The following is a 20616-nucleotide window of genomic DNA, read 5'->3' as shown; positions in this document are numbered from 1 at the left end:
ATGGTAACAATTACCATGATTCTTGTTTTAGTGTAGGCAGTCACGAATAATCCACCATGTGCGACTTAAGTATCAAGAATATGGTGTCTTCAATATTTCCTCGAGTGCTTTTTTAGTTATTCAGAGCGTGTTGAGTCGAGAATCATAAAATTTTCTCATTTGTCTAGACTTTTAGGTGCTCCTAGCTAACTATTTCAGTTTAACTTTTCTCATGGCTAGGTTTTCCGAAATATATTTGCTTTCATATTAAGCGCACGTTGGTTGAATATCCCTAAAATGATTAATATAAGCTATTTGTACCTTACCTCATTTTAATTAGTTTTTATTTTATTGTTTATTTGATTTAGTTTATTGTCCTTTATTTTATAGTCCTTTAACATAATGCTTTGGGTCGACCAACTTAAATACTCTCTGATTTGCCGGGCTGGAGTCAAATAGGTATCCCTAAAATTGTACTCATATTATACATATAGGATAATGCTTTTGCAGCAATTCGTTTCTTACCTTATTTTTTTATTTAGTTAGTTTTTGATTTGATTTTTTTTTTTGGTTTAGTAATCCACTGTCTGTACTGCAGTAAACATGAATATTTATTTTATTTTTAATTTTGGTGGGTGCCTTCACAACTTTAGTTCTAGTGCTAGCCATTTCAGGCGCTATCTTATATGTGTGCCGCTGTGCAAAAATTGTCAGTTTTGGTGGTTAATTCATGGTGGGTGAATTCACACTGCTATTATAAACGCGGATCTCGCCCACCATGTTTTACTGCCCTACAAAATGAAAGATTTCAAGTTTGAAATTGAAATCTTTCATTTCTTTCGGGTGAGAATCTTGGTGGGCGAGTTCACAGAAGTGCGGCAAACGTTAGCAAGCTCAATAGCTATTCGTTACATAATAAATAGCATTCCCCAAGTATTCGATCTAATCGTCAAGTCCCTTTGCCGGCAAATATCTGACACTGACAGTCTTGACTGACAGTGACTGTTTTTTTTTCGGATATTCACATTTCTGTGTTTACGACATTCTCACCATATTGACAACATTGCCGCGAGCTGCGTTATTTTAATAAATGTGATTATTCCATAAAAATTGTGGACAATAAGAATAGCACTGCCTCGAAGCCCGCCCGTTACAGAATCGGAAAAAATGGAACGTAACCATCGGGAGGACCAATGCAACGAGATCGAAGCCCTGGATTCGATCTACTGCGGTGAATTGGAAGTGCTAATGAGTGAACCGCTGCACCGCTTCAAACTGCCTATAGCGACTGCCACCGAGTATGACACGGAGGTGGAAACCGAAGGCCTATCCTGCAAACTAGTTTTTACCTATACTGAGAAATATCCGGACACAGCGCCTTTGGTAGAAATTGAAGATCCGGAAAATTTTCGCGATGGTTATGAAGAGGGCCTATTGGAGCATATCAAGCAAACGGTTCGTATACAGTCAGTCAAAAACGTATTTGGAGACCCTGTATATTAGATTTTTTTTGGATAATACTACACATCTATCTTTGCAATTCATGGTACCTAATTTAAATTTTCAAGCCGCTATTAAAATATTGGTACTCATACTGTTGTTTTTCGTTTTAACCTACCTTGTACGACATCAAATTTTGATTCTTGATCACTTTTTTCATTCTGTTTTGCTTTAACTGAATATTTAACGTACTGGGTGTCCGAATATTTTTTTGACCAGCTCTAGTTGTAAATCGGTGTATTAACAGCATTTCTTTTTTCTAAAACAGATTGAGGAAAATATCGGTATCGAAATGATATTTTCGCTTGTCAGTTCGGCTCAGGAGTGGCTAAATTGCAAGTATGACGAACTAAAAAGTGAGGCCGAAAACGAGAAAGAGTTGGCTAAGCGAAGAGTAGAAGAAGAGGAACGTAAAAAGTTTGAAGGCACCCGAGTTACGGTGGAGTCGTTTATGGCGTGGAAATCCAAGTTTGAGTTGGAACTTGGCATCACTGAACGAAAAGAAAAGATTGCTGCTGAAAGTCGGAAACTAACCGGAAAGGAATTGTTCCTCCAGGATAATACACTGAACGAGTCAGATCTTAAGTTCCTGATGGACGCCGGTGAACCGATCGAAAATGTACGGATTGATGAATCGCTGTTTCAAAATATTGAGGATCTGGAGCTAGATTCGGATGACGATGATGATGATGAAGACTATGTGCCCGAGGGCAAATAAGAATGAAGAAAATTTGTTTCTTTTTTTCGCTTATACATTGCCTAAGTTATAATATAGGTTCGAAAACTTCTAGCTAGTGTTTGAGAAAAAACAACTGTTTTGAAAATTGTCCATTTATTAGTAACTTTTAGAAAGCCAAAGTTATCAATTTACATTAAGGAACATGAAAAACATATAATCACTAAAAATATCTAAGTTATACTTTCATTCGGATCGCTATTTGATTTCTTTCAATGAGGCTGAGCTAAAGGCCGGTTCGATATCATCGAGATCTACATCTGAGTCGGGATCATCGGAAGTTGATCGCTTCTTATCTTCTTCTGCTATTTGTTGCTCTGCAGTCACTTTCTTCTCCCGAGGAAAATCTAATTTAAGCCACTGACCTGGTTCTGCCTTTACGAGGGTCACTTCCACTTTTGTGCCAAACATTTGTACACTGGATTTGCTAACGTCAATAATCTGAAATGATCAAACAATGAATATTCATATAGGCGAGTTTTTGTAACGCTCAATGAATGGAAACTTACTCCTCTGAGTTCCAAGTCGGCATTGTATTCCTGATTGTTTTGCTGAGGAAACACCAAACAAACAGCGAGCCGAATGGGATTCAGCGAAACCGTACTAAGTTTATAGTGATACATTTTTGCATATATCGTAACGACAACCTGCGTTGCAGTCTGATGCCAGTCCAACCGGCAGTTGACAGCTTTGGACCGCTCTTCGTCACTGGTCCACTTGTGAGACCCAGTTTCACAACCGGGCTGATTCATAAAAGCTGTGAAATCTGAGGTTCTTCGTTGACAACACGACCAAAATTTGAGACCCTCGTGGAAAATAGGAACACCTGGGTGATAAACACATGGCTTGTTGTCATCTAAATTTCCTTCGTATGCATAGTTGCATCCACCATGTTTGCAAAGTGTTCCGGACTTTATTTCAGATGGATCAGAACTGGTTCTGGGTGATGTTACCAACATTTCTGGAAGGTCATCGATTTGCTTGCGGAAAGACGGTGTTACTGTTGGCTCCATCTTTATCAGCGGACTATCCCATGGAGGTCGCACTAAAGTAGACTTTTTCTTAGGTTCCGGCATCTTTTCCTGAGGGATCTCCTCGACAGCTGGATCTTTGGTGAGTTTTTCCGGTTCCGGTGGTTTTTGATTCGAATGTTTTCCGGCAGTGCATCCTTTGATGTTTAGAAACTCAGTAAAGTCAACACTTTTTCTGTTACAGCAGGTCCAACCTTTATAGGCATCGTGAAAAAACGGAACACCTGGATGGTGTATGCAGTTATCTACGCAGAACAAAAAGTATAATTAAATATATATATTCAGAGGGTCTGAAGAATTTGAACTACCTTCGGTATTGTTACTAGGATCAAATTTTTGACCACAACCTCGATTGTAACATGGCAATAGCGCCATGTTTGCACTAAAAATACTTCGTTCAAAAATGCAAGGCAAAGCTTTTGCAGACGTTTTATTCTTGACACCAAGGTATCCACAAAAAATGTCAGGAATCCGAAATCTATTTCAAATAAATGTGAACTTTCCAGAACAAATAGGTTTAAACAAGCACAAGGTTACTGAACGGAACGGGTTGACGTTGGCTTGACGGGTTTTGTAGGTTTTGTACAAAATGAGTAAAATGACAGACTAGGCCAGGTGGGCCAGGCCGGTTGGTCGGGTGCTTGCGTGCCGGTGAGAGGAGAGGGTGGCAACGATAATCGTGGTAACGAAGTTACTACGGTTACTACCGTTACTACCCAATTCGCGTTGACGAGGTTGACAGCGGGGTGCTATCCGTATCTTAACGAACGGTGTTTGACAGTCCACTTAACGAAGGGCGCTATTTCAAAAAATGCAAGAAATAGCGCCCGTCTGACAGGTAGATTTGCTGCCAACCTTTGTCGAGATGTGCTGAGATGTTGGCAACAAAAACATGGCACCCATCGCAAGCCCCTGGAGGTTGACGAACGTCAACCACCACCACCAAGGCTGCCACCTCGAAAAGTTTACTGTTAGGGTACCGCCGGTACCGCCAGAGTGCAAGCGACTTGCGACGCGACGCTACATTTTTTGCTGTAGTTATACGCGCAGCCCTTTTTCGCCCGAAGCAGGACTGTGCATTTAGCAACATGAGCAACAGCAACATTCGTTTAAATACGCAGCCCTGCGTCCGGCGAAAAAGTGCTGCGTATTTAAACGAATGTGAGCGAAGTCGCGTCGCGTCGCTGTCGCGTTTACTCTGGCGGTACCCTTAGGGGCACCCCATCGACATCTCTATCCCGCTTAGGCGCGTCCGGCAGAAATCGAACAAAAATCTGGCAGCGAAAAACTTTTTCTGCCAGGCATTCTGCCGGATTTCTGGCCGCCGTCACCCGTGAAAACTAGCAGAAATGCAACAACCGTTTCGGGCAGAAATTTCGCCTAACGGTTTTGTTTTGATTTTTCTGTCCGAGTTCTGTTCGATTTCTGCCAGCCATTTCGAACAGAACCGGTGCAGGAACCGGTTCGGCTGATTTTCCTTTTTTGTATTATTTTTCATTATTAAAGATAGAATGTCATCATACAAATTACGTTAAACCAAATTTATATTTATTTTTCTAGCTTTTTATTTACATTATCATAAGCACACACACATAAAGCGCATAAATAGCGCACAAAAGAACACCGGTACTGGAAACAATTTTCTGAAAAAAGGTCTGGTTATTAATGTATGACACTAAACAAAACAAACATTTTTGTGATTAGTTATAGATGCCGATTGTTTGATTTGTTTAGTGTGGCTATACGAACAAAAACTGAAGTTTGCAGATATGAATTTCTAATTTCCTTACCTATAGAATCGGAAACTGCAACGAGCAGCGCGTGTCATCTCTTGTCACTTGTTCTGACATAAAGAGAGTAGAGCGAAAAACGAAGAAGATGAACCGGTTCTGAATGTCAAATTCAGCCGGCGCCATATTGGTTCTGTTCGATTTCTGCTAGGCATCCGACTTTTTCGTAAGCGGGATAACGAGCTGCAGTGAACGTCAGCGACAGGATGTCATGGGCTCAAAATTTGACAGCGGGCACAAATCAGACTGCTGGCAGTTGAGTGAAACGTAGTACTGACATGCTATCTCATTTTCACACACACGAGATGTTGGCAGCGAAAACAAGGTTGCCTGCCGATGGGGTGCTTAGGGGTGAAGCAGAATTATTCTAGATAGAATTAACAAAAGGGCGAATGTCGCAAATGTAAACAAAACGAGTAAGAGTTATTTTTTGCTGGACCAGCATTGGAAAATCAACCCTCACCCGGTTTGTTTACGCTTGCGACATTCGCAATTGGCCTTGCCAGCGTTGCTGATATTGTTTAGGGTTTTGCGTGAGAAAAAAAGAAAGAGAAGTATTTTTGCTTTTGTCAACACTCACGCGTTGACAGTTCGGCACGAGATTTCTTGTAAGGCTGTGAACCATTTCGCGAAATTTTTAACTTTTTGGTTAAAATTTGACAGTTCGATGGTTTTCCGAAAATAACCCTGCTCGGGAGCATGGTTAGTTTTAACCAAGTTCTGAGAGCCAATGAGATATGCACAGGTGAGGAAGAGAGCTTCGACAAGTTTCACTGACTTTTCGTTAGATTTTTTTTACATTGGTATGGATGCTTATTGCATTATAAATTTGTTCAAACAACTCGGGTTGAAATGAGATGAATTTTATCTATCGAATAAAAGCAAATGAACATCAAAAATTCCTCCGATTTTAACTCGGACAGAAAAAACAATATTTTCATCCTCACCTTATATGCTCTCATTGAGCAAAAAAACTATCAATCCGTCAAATATGAAATGGTTCACATTCTGAACTGATTTTAACCACTCAAGGAGAAATAACCATCGAACTGTCAAATTTTGACCAAAAAGTTAAAAATTTCGCGAAATGGTTCACAGCCTAAGTGTGAGCAGCCTATATTTTTGCTTATACCACAGACAAACAGACATAACACTCGTTTTTCATTCTTCGTACCAATTAAACCGTCGTTTCAAATTTGGGCTTAGTTGGGAATGTCTCCGTTTTGGTCAAAGTGGCGGTTTTTGACGAGAGAAAAGGAATTCCCCATAAAAATACCCAGGTAACCAATAAGCATTTCCAATGCAATTTAAAAGCAAGCCAATGAGCATTTAAGTTGCCTTAAATGCTACTTAAATGCTATTTTGGCAAAATATACGGCTACTTTACTGCTAGCCCTCTTATAGTGCTGACAATGCTTATTTCCAGCTAGTTACCAACAAGAAGAATTCAAATAGAATTGTGGATGCCAATTTACAACAGTTATGCAGTCAAAAAGCTGATAAACAACAACCTGCAGTATAAAACGCCAGGGATGCTAATAAACGGCTGATTTACTGCTTATTTTAATGCTTACTGGTTACCTGGGTACTTGCTACTTCAAAGGATACCCATGTTGCTATTTGATATTTGGGAATGTCGATCATAGATGGTGCTAGTGTTCAGGCTAAATGTGAGGTACAATAATTTTTGTTGATTTTTCTTCCAAGAGTTATGTCTGTTTGTCTGTGCTTATACTGTCATATTATCGTTATTAATTATTCCGCATTTTGCACCTTACTGGACACCGCAGTCTAAAAGTGCGACAATGCGAATGCTGTGAGTGAGAAAGAGAAAGAGTGACAACTGCAATGTTGCTGTTTTCTTTTGTCATATAAATTGGCATTAGAGAAAATAATCTGGATTAATCCAGGTACAGCTGCAAAGCACAATATTAACGATAAGAAAACCTAGAGTGACTATATACAGAGTGGCGACAAGTCATCCCAAATGTATGCAATGCGGGTTTTCCAAGGTTTTTCTTTCTCTTTCCTGCATGCGCGTTGGATAGGTCGTCTGCTCGATTGGAATGACACTGACAGATAATTATCATTCCAATTTTGACATTGTCGCCACTCTGTATATAGTCACTCTAAGAAAACCTTATCAATAATCGTTATATTGCTGATTGCAAGGAAAATTGTACCATCCAAAGTGCGATATCACTCATAAAAGTGCTATTTTGCATTAAATCGTTTCGGTATCTTCGGCGCACTTTTTCGTTATATTCCAAGCAATAAGTGCGCCGAAGAGACCGAAACGATTTAATGCAAAATAGCACTTTTATGAGCGATATCGCACTTTGGATGGTACAATTTTTCTTGCAATTGACAATAGTAGATTTTGACCGGCATTTCCCATCATTACAACTCTCCCATCTGAGCTGACTTGGATTTAGCAGTGGCGCCAGTACCAGTTGTAGGAAAAGTAAATAGTATTTAATTTCATTTATGGATCAAAAGGTCTGTGTCATAAAGGAGAAAGAAAGTATCCAGCTTTTTACGCGCTATAATGGCGGACGCTATAAATTGTGTTCGTAATATGTGATCAATCTTTTTGACAACTCTGTATCCATCAAAACTGGGCACTCTTCTCCTGTACGGCAGTGTTGCTCTTTCTTTCGTTTACGCAAAAGAAGGAAGGCAATAGTTTTGTTTACATTTCGCACAATTTTGCTTTCCTTCTTTGATGTAAACGAAAAAAAGAGAACGGTAGTGTTGCAAGAGAAGAGTGCCAGATTTGATGTATATGCAGACTTGTCAAAAAGATTGTTCGCATTTTACGAACACAATTTATAGCGGCCACCATTATAGCGCGTAAAAAGCTGGATATAATATTTTATTTACTTCATATATGCTGCATATTTGTACAAGTTATGAATTATGCGTGGAATTATGTATTTAGAAACTATTTTTATACTATTCTTAAGGCCCAGACACAATGCATACGGATTTTACTACGTTACGGCAATTTGACAGTTTTTCCATGGGTTTTCTGTCAAATATCCGCAACGTAGTAAAATCCGTATGCATTGTGTCTGGGCCTTTAGCGTCGGTAACAACTCTACGTAAGCATTAGAATTCAAATAAGAATCAACCAAGATTCATGGGTTTTTTCCACGAAATTTTGGCAACTTTTCTCATCTACAAAATGTGTGACTGAACAAGTGTGTTCAAAATCCAACTTTCAAAGCAAAGAGCAATAATTTTAATTTTGCTAATTGCAAGAAAAATTTTCCAATCTGGCGCTAGCATAACGCTTATAGTTTATATATACTAGCGCCGGAGGAGCCAAAGGTTGTCAGTGTGCAAATCAAAAGAATCGTTTAGTTGGGAAACTATAGTGGTGGTGACGCTAGCATATTAGATGATTTGAATTTGAAATTTTATCCAAGAATTCCCGGAAAATTTGTTCCTGAATGGATGTCTGTTCTCTGTGGTACAGCTGCAAAGCACAATATTTTAGCTTAAATCGTTGTGGTCTCTTCGGCACTTTGATGAGCGATTGCGCACTTATTGATTGACAATTTTTCTTGCAATTGACAATATTGCTGATTGCAGTGAAAATTGTACCATCCAAAGTGCGATATCGTTCATAAAAGTGCTATTTTACATTAAATCGTGTCGGTATCTTCGGCGCACTTTTTCGTTATATTCCAAGCAATAAGTGCGCCGAAGCAACCGAAACGACCCAGGTAACCAATAACCCAAGCAGCACCATTTGTTGCATGAAGGGTTACGCAACTATAATTGAAACATTCAAAGATGGTAAAAGTTCGCATCAGTTACCTTTATCTAACTGTTATGTGATTGAAAAAGCGCAAGAGGTGGAGTCTATATGCAACCAATTGTTACACAGATGTTTTATGGAACATCAATGCGCGTTATCTATCCATTCGCGACTACAATACTAAAGAGATTTTAAGCCTGTTCGCACTCCCACGAAATCCTATGCCGCGTTGTCAAAACTTGCGTGAAAACATAAACAAAAATACTTCCTTCTCTTTTTTTCTCGCACAAAAACCAATGCGCGTTATCTAAATACAAGCAGGTATTCGCGACTACGATACTAAAAGAGATTTTATGCCTGTTCGCACTCACACGAAATCCTATGTCGCGTTGTCAAAACTTGCGTGAAAACAAAAACAAAAATACTTTCTTCTCTTTTTTCCTCGCACAAAAACCAAACAATTAAATATGAGCAACTTCATCACGAATTTTGTTTAGCGGGAACCGGGATTTCCTCTCTGGGCTCCAAGACGAAAATTATTTACATTAATATCCTTAATGCGACTTTAGTTTTTTGGGCCTATCATGAGCTCATCTCCATGCCATTCAAAATTTATCGTGCAAAATATAATTTTGCTTTGTATTATTTGATGCGCCTCGTGAAAGTTATTAATTTATTAATTTTCAAGTTTAAAGAATTAACCCAGCCAGATTAAGAATTCGTTTACGATGGAAAAATGCGGTGTAAAATCGAACTAGATACTGTAATCAAATAATATTTTAGTAAATGCCATGGATTCCTGATGAATGTTCGTGTAATTATTGTTAAAATAAAAACATTCCTTCGTTGAAAAATATTTTTTCATAAAAATATGGCGGAATATGATGTTACATTGGTTGTATTTGTTTGGTTACATTTTATTTAACAATATGCCGTAATCAACATGATGCAACATCATGTGACATGCTTGTTTAGCAATGGCATTATAATAACACGATGTTGCGATGAAGTTTCATGTTACTAGATATAGACTAATATATTTGTGACAGCCAGTATAAGTATTGGATAACCTGAATCCAACATATTAATAACATGAAGTTGCTTATTTGTTGCGTGTTTCAATACTGTAACCGGTGAAGTTTTTTGCAATTCAAACAAGACTTAATAGCCACATGGAAGATGTTGCAAGTGCTGCTTGGGAAGCATTTCCAATGCAATTTAAAAGCAAGCCAATGAGCATTTAAGTTGCCTTAAATGCTACTTAAATGCTATTTTGGCAAAATATACGGCTACTTTACTGCTAGCCCTCTTATAGTGCTGACAATGCTTATTTCCAGCTAGTTACCAACAAGAAGAATTCAAATAGAATTGTGGATGCCAATTTACAACAGTTATGCAGTCAAAAAGCTGATAAACAACAACCTGCAGTATAAAACGCCAGGGATGCTAATAAACGGCTGATTTACTGCTTATTTTAATGCTTACTGGTTACCTGGGGATTTAAGCTCAAATAACACTTATGAGCGATTGCGCACTTATTGATTGGACAATTTTCCTTGCAATTAAAAATATTGTGCTTTGCAGCTGTACCTGGATTAATCCAGATTATTTTCTCTAATGCCAATGTATATGACAAAACAAAACAGCAACATTGCAGTTGTCACTCTTTCTCTTTCTCACTCACAGCATTCGCATTGTCGCACTTTTTGTGCCAGTCGCACTTTTAGACTGCGGTGTCCAGTAAGGTGCAAAATGCGGGATACCATATTGATTCGCGACTACCGTGACTACGAAGCTAACGGGGTGAAGTGGCTGTCAAACTAAACATTTTCGATGTCCCACGTGTCCCACGCATAGGTACCAAACGTACCAAACTGTTAATTTTGACAGGAACCAAAAAATTTGCAGGGAATTCCTAGGGACTGGCAACCCTATCCCAACTCAATGTGTTTGACAGTAGCCAACATCTACTGCCGGCGTGGGTATTATTTGCAAAAATCTGGCTTAGATTTGAAAATACCAAGGGAATGCTCCATTAACGAGAGCAGCGAGTACAACATCGAACAAAGAAACTCGATGTTTTGCTTTTTTCTTTTTTTTTCTCGCTATGTTACTGCATTGAAATTTGACACTTTTGGAAGCGCGATGTTATCCTCTGACAAATACATAGCAAGGGATAGCACAGCGCATTCTCTCGGAAAATACTATTGTTGTTGTTGCAATTGAAAACTCTCGTCGCTTTTCTCGTCTTTCTCATCGCAACTACGTCGCAGGTGGTGCGCTGTATAGTGCATCAATGTGCGAACACAGCGCACCACGTGCGACGTAGTTGCGACACGCAGATCAAGAATAAAACCGAATGTCGCACGTCGATTATTACGATTTTCAACTGCAAGAGCAATACCCGTCTGCCAGCATACCGGCTTTGCAGAGTGAAACGAACAGAACGTATAGCGGTGTCATGCTGTTTCATTTACGCAAATGGTTAGATGCACCCCATCGGCAGACAACCATGTTTTCGCAGCCAACATCTCGTGTGTGCAAAAATGAGATAGCATGTCAGCACTGCGTTTCACTCAACTGCCAGCAGTCTAATTTGGGCCCGCTGTCAAATTTTGAACCCCGGACATGCTGTCGCTGACGTTTACTGCAGCTCGATATAGAGATGTCGATGGGGTGGTTAGATGTTGAATCCAAAAACATGGCTGCCTAGCAGGACCGTGGGGAATTCCAGTAGAATCAATATATATAGAATGCCAGTGTCGCTGCAGTGCTCGTGGTAAACATCACACATTTGAAAATTACGTATTTACACTGTATGCGCTTATGTGTGAGTGATCGATTCGAAACGGGAATCTGGTTGTCAAACTAAAAAGGCAACCCAATAAAAAATCCTTCTGCTTTTCCGTAAATCACGTAGGATAAATCACCCGATTTGGTCGTTTTGGGGTATTTCGTCGGCAGGAAAATTTTCTATTGGGCAATTTGACAATGTAGTTCCCGTATCCAAGACACGAACCAGCAACATGTTTGCCACCAAAATATCCATGAAACACCAGCGACACTGGCATTCTATATATATTGATTATACTGGAATTCCCCTTTACCGAGAAACTAGAGTGACTATATACAGAGTGGCGACAATGTCAAAATTGGAATGATAATTATCTGTCAGTGTCATTCCAATCGAGCAGACGACCTACCCAGTAAACCATTTAGTTTGTATATCTCGACTGCAACTGAGGTATACGAAATCATATCTGAACGAAAAAGTTATATTTCACGCCATATAAGAACATATATGTATCAAAGTGGAGGTGATATACTGTGAAAATTTTGACAACTATTTGTAATTCTATTTTGCGCAGTTTTTATAACACGCAACTTAATACTACTGAATATATGATATAGATATAATCAAATATTGCAATTGTCTATCCTGCTTTGTAATTCACAGTCATGAATTGTATATGAAGACACGCACGACTGCAAAACAACTTATTGTTCACTTCGATTTGACATACTCTAATCATTATACAACTCCAATATGAAATTGACATGAAAACGATTTAATGCAGCTAACTGGCACCTTTATCTCATTTGCTTTGCGTTGACGAGAGCTAACATCAGGCGGGCTCAGGAGTCGTGGGCCCCACTGACAGCTGAAGAGCTAACTGGCGTGAAGAGTGGCGAATATATGATTTCTCGTTTACGCTAACGCTAACATGTTGGCATCGAAAACATGGCTGCCTGCCAGCTACTTGTTTTAATTAGAGTGACTATATACAGAGTGGCGACAATGTCAAAATTGGAATGATAATTATCTGTCAGTGTCATTCCAATCGAGCAGATGACCTATCCAACGCGTATGCAGGAAAGAGAAAGAAAAACCTTGGAAAAACCGCTTTGCATACATTTGGGATGACTTGTCGCCACTCTGTATATAGTCACTCTAGTTTTAATGTGAACTTTCTATTACGATTTTGTGTTATCTGGGTATCCAACGCGTATGCAGGAAAGAGAAAGAAAAGCCTTGGAAAAACCGCATTGCATACATTTGGGATGACTTGTCGCCACTCTGTATATATAGTCACTCTAGTGGGCCCACTGACAGCTGAAGAGCTAACTTGTGTGAAGAGTGGCGAATATATGATTTCTCGTTTACGCTAACGCTAACATATTGGCATCGAAAACATGGCTGCCTGCCAGCTACTTGGAAAACCCGCATTGCATACATTTGGGATGACATGTCGCCACTCTGTATAAGTCACTCTACGAGAAACATTTGAAAGTTGAAGATAGAATTCTCGCGTCACTTTTCATTTCGTCCAATGTAACAAATGTAAACAAATCCGGTTCATCACAACAAATTATTGCTCTTTTTAAACTCTATGTTATACAAAAACACCTGCCCAAATAGAATTATTTTGAGGTTAAAAAATTAGCATTATCAAAATGTCCAATGTGCACATTCGAATTACGGATGACTGACTGTTACTTCGGTCGTTCTCATCTGATGTCCAAAAAAAAATCAAAACAAACCCAATCTGTACATTGGACGTTTAGCAAGTGAAAGTTTTTTTTCGCATTATTTATGCATTTTAAGTGAAACAAGCGGCCTAATATTGAAAAATAGCCTCGAAAATAGCGTAGCACGGCAACGCACGTATTTTACGGTGATCTCGCTTAATTTAGTGCAATAGCCTGGAAAAATAAAAACGTCCAAAGTACAGCATGAGATGGTAAACAGTCCAATGTAACTTTTTCCATAATAAACCAAAACTGCTTAGTTTTAATTAGATTTTTAAAATCTCCGTTAAATATTGAATGTTATTATTCATCAACCACGTTGAGTGAATGACTGAAAATTATTTCATTTTGAAACAATTTAAAGTTCAATTCGAAGAACTTCGATCTAGTTTTTCTCAATATGGTGGAGTTGTTACATTGGACGAAATCAAAAGTGACGCGAGAATTAACAAAAGGGCGAATGTCGCAAGCGTAAACAAACCGAGTGAGGGTTGATTTGCCTATGCTGGTCCAGCAAAAAATAACTCTCACCCAAGGGTAAGTCGCTTAGAACATTGAGGCAGGCTCAATTTAGGGAACAGCTGACCTCATTGATTGCAATTGCGGTACACTCATTTCACAGTTTATGGCAAACTGTGGCCCACATTTTTGACATTTAAATTTTGAAATATCTGAAATTGGCAGCCCTGCCAATGTTTGTTAATGTCAAAACGATCAAACGGTCAATCTGAGCGCTGGCGAATTTGACAGGTTTCACATGATCAGCACCTCGGCAGCACTAGAGTGACTGTATACAGAGTGGCGACAATGTCAAAATTGGAATGATAATTATCTGTCAGTGTCATTCCAATCGAGCAGACGACCTATCCAACGCGTATGCAGGAAAGAGAAAGAAAAACCTTGGAAAAACCGCATTGCATACATTTGGGATGACTTGTCGCCACTCTGTACACACAGAAAAATTTCATGGTAAATTCTACCATTTTAGGGGTAAGCTTGACCAGAAAAGTATGGTGGTTTTCAACCGACTGGGAAAACTGGTCTAGACAACATTTTCATGGTTATTTCGACTATAAGCTTGAACAATGGACGCATGGTACGGTTGACCACGCATAGTAGGCATAACTATAATCTGTATACCATAAAATTGTCATCATTACAATGCTTTAGTTATCTTAACCACTTTTTGTATAGTTTTACTGACAAGAAAATAGTCATCTTGGACAAAAAAATAAACGGAACTAGCTGGTTGCAGTGACAATTTTATGGTAAAAATGACCATGTATGGTTGGGACAACTATAATTTAAAACTATACAATTGTCATCATGACAATGGTTTTGTTATCATGACCAGGTTTTGTATGATATTGCTGACAAGAAAATAGTCATCTTAAACACGCAATGAACGGGACGAGTTGGTTGTCGTGACAATTTCGTGGTAAAAATGACGTTATTAACTATTGTTGAAATAACCATGAACGTAGTCATCTCAACTATAAATTTTATAGTATTTATGATCATTCACGTTATACTTACTCCGAATGAATCAAACGAATCTTTTGCAATAAATGAATGTGGTGCACCTGCAGGTATACTTGCAGAGAAACTTTCAAGTATACTTGCAGATGCACCACATTCAATTATTGCAAAAGATTCATATGATTCTTTCGAAGTAAGCATAATGTGAACGGTAATATATAAATAAATTAGACGGATTTCTCATTATTTCACAATCCAAATAACAAACAATCGTTTATGTCTATACATATATATCGTAGATTACTATAATTTTAACAGGAATTTTACGTACGTTTTTGGTGTGGCTCTGCAGTGTAGGTTTGCTGACTGTGGTTACCTGCATTCCGAGTATAGATTCATCCGCGGCTAAAACCACAATTTGCGATGTTCAGCCTGCAGCAGAGCCGGTCAGATCTGGCATATTTAGCTGGAATATACTGAAGTGAAACCACTGGCTACCTATTAGTTTGAACTGCCTGAACATTAATCGAATGTGGCATAGACTTCACGTTATCCTATTTGGGATGAGAAGCGGTTTTAGACGTGTGCTAAACTAACACATACCAATATTTACCTCAAAGTTGTCGAGCCCGTGTAGCTGCTACTCTAAAAATCCTTATCATGATGGCACATCCAATGACGATCATCAGTTATTGGGACTTCGAATAAATTGGAAACATCTCCCGGGGGCATTATGCAGCAGAATCCTGTACGGATGGGAAAATCGATAATCCTGGAAATAGTTTTCTGGACATATGCCGTATTCTTGACTGCAGACAACACGTCTAACTTAAGCCTATCCATGATGCCAATTAACTACAGGATAAGATTCTCCACCGTGCACCATGCATTGAAAATATTGTTATTTCAACTGTTATAAACGGCAAGCAAAGGTGATCTCCGTCAAGTAATTTTACAATTGGTTTCTGATCAATTTCATCAGAACAGGTTGGTACAACCGACATAATTAGCATTTTATATATGTTCGGTTCTAAGGGAAAGTCTGTCATACGGCAATCTAATCATGCCGGCTGTCTTTCGTTGTCTAATGCAGATAAAGAGTGCAATAGGTCTGAAGCAGGCAACAGTAATTCAACTAGCGGAGCATCCATAAAATCAAACTGCAGGAAATCGTTAATTCCCAGCTGAAATATCATTGTGGTCAAATCGGTACGCTAAATTTTTGGAACCAGCATCGGAAGCGTTTTACGTTCCATTCTAGTTTTTGAGATGAAGACTTTTTGCTCAACAAATCCTGCCCAAGTAACCACAAGCATTAATGCATAACCCCATATTGGCTGTAGCTCGGCATCGCTAATACCAGACAGCGGTATATCAGCAATTCGCATGGTTAAAACTTTTGTATAAACATTGCTAATGCGTTTAAGCATTATCGTAAATTAGCATTATTAAAAACACTATTTGCGTATATAATGTTACAATATGTTGCTTGCAAGCTTTAGGACAAATCTTTAAAACGTACCGTAAATGTTAATAAAATGCTTATACCTGACTTCGTTTTTGCTTATTTACGGCCACTACTCATACTCTGTTTCACCTAACTGCTGCTGTCTTTTTTCAACCAATTGAATTCTAAAATCAACTACGAACGACGATTTAAGTACGACTAATTACAACCCACTCATCTATAACAGCTGTGGTTAAGATATCAAAGGCGCCAGCAAATGAACCATGCAGGGATACACGCACCCATCAGGTTCAAGTCTCATTAAAGGTAACATTTGAAATGCAAAAAAAATCCATTCGTCGTAAATAATGAAGTAACGCATAGCTTGAGAAGCTGCTAGAACCAGCGGACTTAAAAAATAAATATGAAATATATTTATTTTTGTCTTTTGACACGCCGGCCGAATTGATGTTTTTATATTTTTTTCGCAAACAGGCTAAAAATAACGATATGTCGATAATGCAGGCGAAGCGATGTTTAATTCATGCCGTAATGGTGCTTTAGCAATTGCTATTATAATGCAGCTTTAATTTGACAATAGTGGGGCCCTTTTCCACTTTATTACTGCATTTATTGTACATGTAAGAAAATAATACATTATATGATATGCTTTGTAGCGCACTATAAAGCATTACAATTGAATTGATATAAAGCTTCGTGGTTACTTGGACTAAACCGATCGGAGTGAAAATTTGTATGCGGTTTTTAGGGCCAGGGAAGGTTCTTATTGTACTAGCTAGTGCTGCTAATGAAAATACGTCTGTGCCGCCCAGTTGTAAAGTTTGTACTTCCCAGTATGTAGATTAAATAGCATATCCAAGAATCTATGTTTACTAGATCAACGGATAATAGAGTTTATAAATATTTTACTATACTAATACTACACAGGGTGGCTCCCATACAAATAAAACTTAAATTTTACATATCTCGAGAACCAATCAAGCAAATTGAACCAAATTTTGGATGAGGTGGGGTTTTCCCTTCTCTGGAAGGGGTTGTACTCACACAAATAAAGCGGATATTTTTGCAAAACTCAAAAACTAATTGAACTCGAGAAAAATTCTTCCATAAACATTAGTCAATATCAAGATCACTAAAAACTGCTTATATACACTAGATGATTCAGGGCGAGACGGCCGCAGGTCGCGAGTATTGCCGGCGGAAGCGCTGACCACTACGAGGTGGGGCAATCCCCAGAGAAAACACCTCTGTCTAGGTTTATTTGTTTTCCTAGGTCTACTGCCCTCTATTACTTTCCTTCAGTTGGGTCCGAACGAGCGACGGCGGGTAAGTGAGGATCGCACCCGCGAAATAGTACTTTTCGCTAAAAGGGTTTTCGCGAAATGGTATTCCGCTAACACTATATTCCGCATTATGGTCAACTGAGAATTGGTTTTCCGCGAAAATTCGGCGAAATGTTATATAATCACGGTGAATATTTAAATACTGTTTCAATTGTTTTGGTCACCGTATTCCTTTGTATTTTCTTTCTAATTGATGTAAATCGGTGAAACTTTTAAACTTTCCTCTACGTTTCGTTTATTACGTTTCGGCTTACTTTATAGCTGTTCAGCCATCATCAGATTTATATAAACAGTTTTTATAAAAAAGTGCAAAACTTTTGTTGTCCGCTGTTGTTCTTTACGGCGACGCTGCCCGTGCCGTGTGTGGTTGTCTTCTCATATATATTTAAATATATATTTAAATACTATTAGCTTTATTTTATCTGCCGTAATAATAATGGTGGGAGCAGCCACGTAGCCAGGGGGGCCTGGCGGCCTTGGCCCATCCCCCGAAATATTTTGGCTCACATTTTTATCGCGGCACTGCAAGAGATCTGTCGCAAAGGCGAGAAGGTGTGGAGGATCCGTGGCGGTAAAGCCAAATTTTTCCAGAGCGGTGGAGCGATCGACGAGCTGGGAACGGGCTTCGTAGTATTGGGAAAAATGCAGGATCACGTAATGGACTGGAAAGCGATCAACGAGAGAATGTGTGTGTTGAGGATAAAAGGCCGTTTCTTCAACTACACCATCATAAACGAGCAATGTCCATACGAAGGTAGACCCGACGATGAGAAGGAAGCGTTCTATGTGCAGCTGCAGGCAACGTACGACAGCTGCACACGACAGGACATCAAGATCGTCATCGGCGATATGAACGCCCAGGTCGGCAGGGAAGCAATGTATAGACCGGTGATCGGGTCCCATAGCCTGCACACCGATACGAACGACAACGGCCAGCGATGCATGATCACCAGCGATGGTGATCAGAAGCACTTTCTTTTCCCACAAAGATATCCAAAAAGCCACCTGGAGATCACCTGACCAATGAACTTCGAACGAAATCAACCATATTCACATCGAAGGCTGGTTTTTCTCGAATATCACCAACGTACACTCCCTACGGGGTACGGATACCGACTCGGACAATTACCTAATAGCAGTACACGTGCGCTTAAAGCTAGATGCTTCGACCCTCGAAAACGGGTGGAGTATGATACGCTCGGCCGTCAACGGGGTCGCAACCTCGGCGCTAGGAGTGGAAACCTCGAGCGGAACCAAAAAAGTGGTCTCTAATAAACTCCGGTAATATACGTGGGAAAGGCGAGACCACACGAAGCCAGCTCCCCCTCGATCCAAAGTGTGTTCGGCTACTGGTAGTAAGAAAACTACGGCCTCCATGAGGCCAAACCTCCGGTAATTCCGTCTCTCCTAAATGCCGGTGAGCGGAAAAATCACAAAAATGCAGTGCAGATAAACCTTCCACTTGCGAAAGCTGTTTCGGGCGTAATTTTCAGGAGGTTTATCGAACACGGTGTGGACCTGGCCCTGGGGTGACATTGCGATTCTCGTTTCGAGTGATTTTGGTTCGTTTCGACCACGTTAAATGAATGGGCGAAACGAACTAAAATCACTCGAAACGAAAATCGCAATACCACCCCTGATTCAAGAGCCCTGGGTCTACAAAGGAAGAATACAAGGTATTCAAACAAGAACATGTAAGTTCTTCTATGATGACAAATATGATCCTCCGAGAGCTGCTGTCTTGGCCAACGCAAACATTAATTGTTTGCCCATTACAGAGTTCATCAAACGAGACATAGTGGCGATCAGAGTTGAGGTATCAATCGCCAAGGGAAATCCGATATTATCGTAGCATCGCCCCATTTTCCTGGAGACGTTCCTAAGGTTGCAACTCAAGAGGTTGCGGCGTTCGTCAAATTCTGCAGAGAAGTCAACAAAGACTGTATTATCGGCTGCGATGCCAACGCTATCGCATTTTGTGGGGAAGCACCGACCAGGGGTGTGAAATTGTCAAAATTTTGCGGACTAAACATCCATGAATGGCGACAATTTGGAACCAGCCAGCGTATCGAAAATAACAGCTAATAATAGTTAAATTATAACTAAAAGGCTACGTTTAACTGCTTTCTAATTAATTTCAGTTGTTTTAAAACGAATCAACCTTTAAGTAGGTCCCAGCACCAAAGGTATTAAAACCAATGAGTGGGACATGGACAATGTATGTGATTTGACAGCCACACCACCTCGCTGGCACCGACATCAACAATCGAGATGAGTGCCTTTTAGAATTTCTCTCGTTAAACAATATCGACATTGCTAATAAAAACAATGAACCTACATTCATGAATGCTATGAAGCAGGAAGTCTTGGACCTGATCTTGTGAGAAGATAAGAGGCAAAAGGTTTCGAATTTGTGGGTTTTGCTGATGATTTGGTCATCATGGTTCTTTGAAAATTCGACGACGTGATATCGGATAGAATGCAGAGGGCCTTGGTGTAGTAAAGAAGGCCTGGGCATCAATCCCTCTATAACAACAATTGTTTGTGTTGTTTCACTAGGAAGAAGAAACTGAAATTACAATCTCTACACCTTAAGGAAGAAATTAAATGTAGAGTCTCGTCTCAGGAGTAATCCTATACGCTAAACTATCTTGGCACGCACACTTAGATTTAATAATTAGCAAGGCAGACTGCCTTATGGGTATGTTCTAGACTGGTAGGAAAAAAATGGGTCCTCAAACCAAAAATGGTGATGTGGGTCTATACCGCCGTTGTGAGACCTAAGATAGCTTATGCCTCGTAGGTATGGTGGCCAAAAGCTAATAAAAGCCACAGCTATTGAAAATTTGAACAAACTTCAACGATTATCATACATGGCCGTAACTGGAGCAATGAAAAGCACACTTTCAAAGGTTCTAGAAGCTATCCCCCAGCTAGCATTTTCATATGTATAAAAAAGGTAAAAATCAGCATTACGTACAGATATACATGCTA

At 39.5% G+C, this 20616-nt stretch overlaps 2 protein-coding genes across 2 annotated transcripts; one reads left to right on the top strand and one right to left on the bottom strand.

Annotated features, from left to right (window-relative positions):
- The first annotated feature begins 993 nt into the window (after positions 1 to 993).
- On the top strand, positions 994 to 2311 carry LOC128733140 (RWD domain-containing protein 1). Its single transcript, XM_053826809.1, has 2 exons — positions 994 to 1434; positions 1748 to 2311. Exons 1-2 carry the CDS (start codon positions 1147 to 1149, stop codon positions 2195 to 2197), a joined length of 738 nt encoding a protein of 245 aa, XP_053682784.1. The 5' UTR covers positions 994 to 1146; the 3' UTR covers positions 2198 to 2311.
- Position 2312: 1 nt separating this feature from the next.
- LOC128733065 (cysteine and histidine-rich domain-containing protein morgana) lies at positions 2313 to 3819 on the bottom strand. The gene is made up of 3 exons (XM_053826690.1): positions 3555 to 3819; positions 2725 to 3491; positions 2313 to 2656 (listed from the first exon to the last, which is right to left on the bottom strand). Exons 1-3 carry the CDS (start codon positions 3619 to 3621, stop codon positions 2414 to 2416), a joined length of 1077 nt encoding a protein of 358 aa, XP_053682665.1. The 5' UTR covers positions 3622 to 3819; the 3' UTR covers positions 2313 to 2413.
- Between the last annotated feature and the right edge of the window lie 16797 nt (positions 3820 to 20616).

The sequence above is a fragment of the Sabethes cyaneus genome, chromosome 1 (assembly GCF_943734655.1).
Source record: "Sabethes cyaneus chromosome 1, idSabCyanKW18_F2, whole genome shotgun sequence".
Lineage (NCBI taxonomy): Eukaryota > Metazoa > Arthropoda > Insecta > Diptera > Culicidae > Sabethes > Sabethes cyaneus.
The sequence above is the reverse complement of the archived record's forward strand: the minus strand, read 5'-3'. Positions and strand labels throughout refer to the sequence as shown.

Excerpts from the sequence above, each read along its gene's own strand:
- LOC128733140 (XM_053826809.1), top strand. The coding sequence starts at position 1,147 with ATGGAACGTAACCATCGGGAGGACCAATGCAACGAGATCGAAGCCCTG. Across the intron at positions 1,435-1,747 it reads TGGAGCATATCAAGCAAACG|ATTGAGGAAAATATCGGTAT; the intron begins GTTCGTATACAG and ends TTTCTAAAACAG.
- LOC128733065 (XM_053826690.1), bottom strand. The coding sequence starts at position 3,621 with ATGGCGCTATTGCCATGTTACAATCGAGGTTGTGGTCAAAAATTTGAT. Across the intron at positions 3,492-3,554 it reads TCCTAGTAACAATACCGAAG|ATAACTGCATACACCATCCA; the intron begins GTAGTTCAAATT and ends TGTTCTGCGTAG. Across the intron at positions 2,657-2,724 it reads CCGACTTGGAACTCAGAGGA|ATTATTGACGTTAGCAAATC; the intron begins GTAAGTTTCCAT and ends TGATCATTTCAG.